At 40.8% G+C, this 2,694-nt stretch overlaps 1 protein-coding gene across 7 annotated transcripts in view; it reads left to right on the forward strand.

The window, feature by feature from the left end:
* The window catches only part of wdfy4 (WDFY family member 4), a 39,871-nt gene that overhangs the window by 33,212 nt on the left and 3,965 nt on the right, over positions 1-2,694 (forward strand). For all 7 annotated transcript variants that reach the window (XM_031874868.1, XM_031874878.1, XM_031874827.1 and 4 more), the window contains 3 exons: positions 118-209; positions 1,421-1,630; positions 1,730-1,850. In XM_031874868.1, coding sequence (XP_031730728.1) covers positions 118-209; positions 1,421-1,630; positions 1,730-1,850 — 423 coding nt within the window. The remainder of the gene's footprint in view (positions 1-117; positions 210-1,420; positions 1,631-1,729; positions 1,851-2,694) is intronic.

Here is a 2,694-nt window from a genome sequence, read left to right on the forward strand (position 1 = left end):
GTGTGTGTGTGTGTGTGTGTGTGTGTGTGTGTGTGTGTGTGTGTGTGCGTGTGTGCTAGTTGAGCTCCAAACTCCACAGGGCATCTTTAAACTCCTTTTTTATGCATATCTCTGTAGGCTCTATGGAGGATGGTACTGCTCTGGGAGATGTGGAGCTGCCTCTGTGGGCGAAAGGTGACCCCCAGGAGTTCATTAGAATCCACCGAGAGGTCAGTGACCCCCGACCTCACCAGGCTTATCTCTTACAGTTGGCCGGTCTTGACTATTGCAAACAGGAACTTTTCCCATGAGACCTGATATTGTTTGTCAATACTTGTTAATGTATGTACACATAAGACGCACTGTTTTAGTATCTAAAACAAGTATCTATTGTAATAGTCGGACCGTAATGGTGTTGGTGGCAGTCAGTCTGTTTGCCTTTGTTCTTTCTACCACAGTATAAGAGACGGATCTTATTCACAGCAGCCACTGTCTTATTCATTATACTCTCTAAAGGCTATCTTGTCTCATTGAGCTTGGTTCAGTTAAATACTTCTAGCACTGACTGTTTTCAAATATAATGACCGGTTCTTTTGCTTATCAAGACAATCTATGAAAAGGCATGTATCTGAAGTTGAGATGACAGACAGCGAAGGACAACAAGCCTATTTACCACCATTGAGTGCAAGCACAAGACTGTCCATTTTTCATGACGCTATTATTTCTGCCAGCTGTTTATGGGCTGAATATGTTCTAAGCTCTTTCTTCTCTTTCCCTGTGTGGTGTTATTGTATATCTCTGTTCTTTTTCTCTCTGCTGGCCTGATTTCTTCATTGAGACCCTCTCTTTTTCCATTCCTGGGGCATCTATGATGGTTATCACTCTGTAATCTACTGAACTACTCGTATTGCCCACCATTCTCATAAAATTTGTGACTTTAGGAGATTGTTTTTTTCTTCCATAGACAAATTAACTCAGGACAATATATCCTTGTTATGATGGTTTTTTTCCGTTTTCTGGTATTCCAGGATGGGTTTATTAACATTGGGTGCAAGGATACACATGCTGGTCATAAAGCCCACTTTTGCTTATTAACTCTTCAAAACCAATCTCTTGCTAATTCCACCCAAATGATTCTTTAATTCAGACATGAAGATATGCTCATAACACAGTTGTGCAGCATCTTGCTGTTCTAGACTTCTAAATTGACTTTTAAAAGAAATCCTACTGTACCTGAATAATTTGATTGGTTGTGCATTCTTGTAGAAGTTTCTTGTGTTTCTAAACTCTCATAATAACGGTTTGACTGATGGTTTTGGTCCCACTGTAATAACAATGAGCACTGCACACGGATGTATTTTAGGACTGAACAGTGCATGTATAGTAGTTTTGTAATATTTCTTTACTAGGTGGTCTTAGTTTATGCCACAATTTCCCCCAGGCCTTGGAAAGTGACTATGTGAGTGCCCACCTCCACCTGTGGATCGACCTGATTTTTGGGTACCGGCAACAAGGCCCTGCTGCAGTAGAAAGTGTGAACACGTTCCACCCTTACTTCTATGCTAAGAAAGGCCGGCAAGATGCTAAGGACCCCCTCATCAAGAGCACAATCTTGGGATACGTCAGCAACTTTGGCCAAGTTCCCAAACAGGTAAAAAAAGAATAAGCTGGGGGAAGTGGAAAAATGCATAACTTCCTGCATGCAAGTGTATCATATTTTTTTTTTTGATCGTCTGTGTCTCTTCAATAGCTCTTCACCAAGCCACATCCAACTCGCACTGGCACTAAGAAAGAAGGGTCATCACCATCCCATCCGACTCCATTTTTCTACAAACTGGATAATCTGAAGACCACCGTGCAGCCATATAGAGGTACAGCGAAACGATTTAAAGAGGAGCTCAGACAGCAAATTATATCTTAATCTTATAGGTATTGTTTTGAAATTTTGGGAATTAAGCTTTTTTGCTTTCTTGCTAAAAGTTAGATGAAACGACAGATATCGCTCTCGTGTCTGTGTGCTAAATAAGCGGAGCAATGTTTTCTTTTTTTACACAACAAAGTGAGCTTCTTTACCTGTTAGACAGAGCCGGGCTAGCAGTTTCCACCTGCATCTGCTCAGCTGAGTGGCTGCTGGCTGTAGCTTCATATTTAGCGTACACTCAGCCAAAATGTTACATGAAGGTACAAAAATAAAAAGCAAATCATAACATAGCCTTTATAAACAACTGAATTAACATTTCTGCTGAGTAAGCTAAAGTCATTTTGCATTTGTCACCATTTTGTATTGTTCCTGCTTTATTTTATTTCACACCGTCTGATGTAGATTATTATACGCAAGATGTGCCCAGGTCTCAAGGGGAGCGTTGAAACAGAGCAAGAATGTCCATAGATTAATTTACACTGTGGAAGGGTAGAAGGAGCTATCTGTTAGAGCTACAATATGGAGATGACTCTTCCGCTGAGCCCTACTTAATAATCTGAATATCCCTACAGGCCCACTGAGGGAGAGGAGATGAATCTGCGAATGCTCAGGGAGAGATTCCTGTATATTACATTTCATATTAAATCTTTGAGTGTCTGATCTGATCAATAAGCAGATAGAGATGAATAGGAGGAAGAATGCTAAAAGTGATGCAGACACAGTTTCTTTCTTGGGATTTAAGAAGCCGAACTGGCGATGGGATGTAATGACACACACACACACACACACACACA

This window comes from Anarrhichthys ocellatus, unplaced genomic scaffold (assembly GCF_004355925.1).
Source record: "Anarrhichthys ocellatus isolate YVR2014 unplaced genomic scaffold, GSC_Weel_1.0 scaffold3, whole genome shotgun sequence".
Lineage (NCBI taxonomy): Eukaryota > Metazoa > Chordata > Actinopteri > Perciformes > Anarhichadidae > Anarrhichthys > Anarrhichthys ocellatus.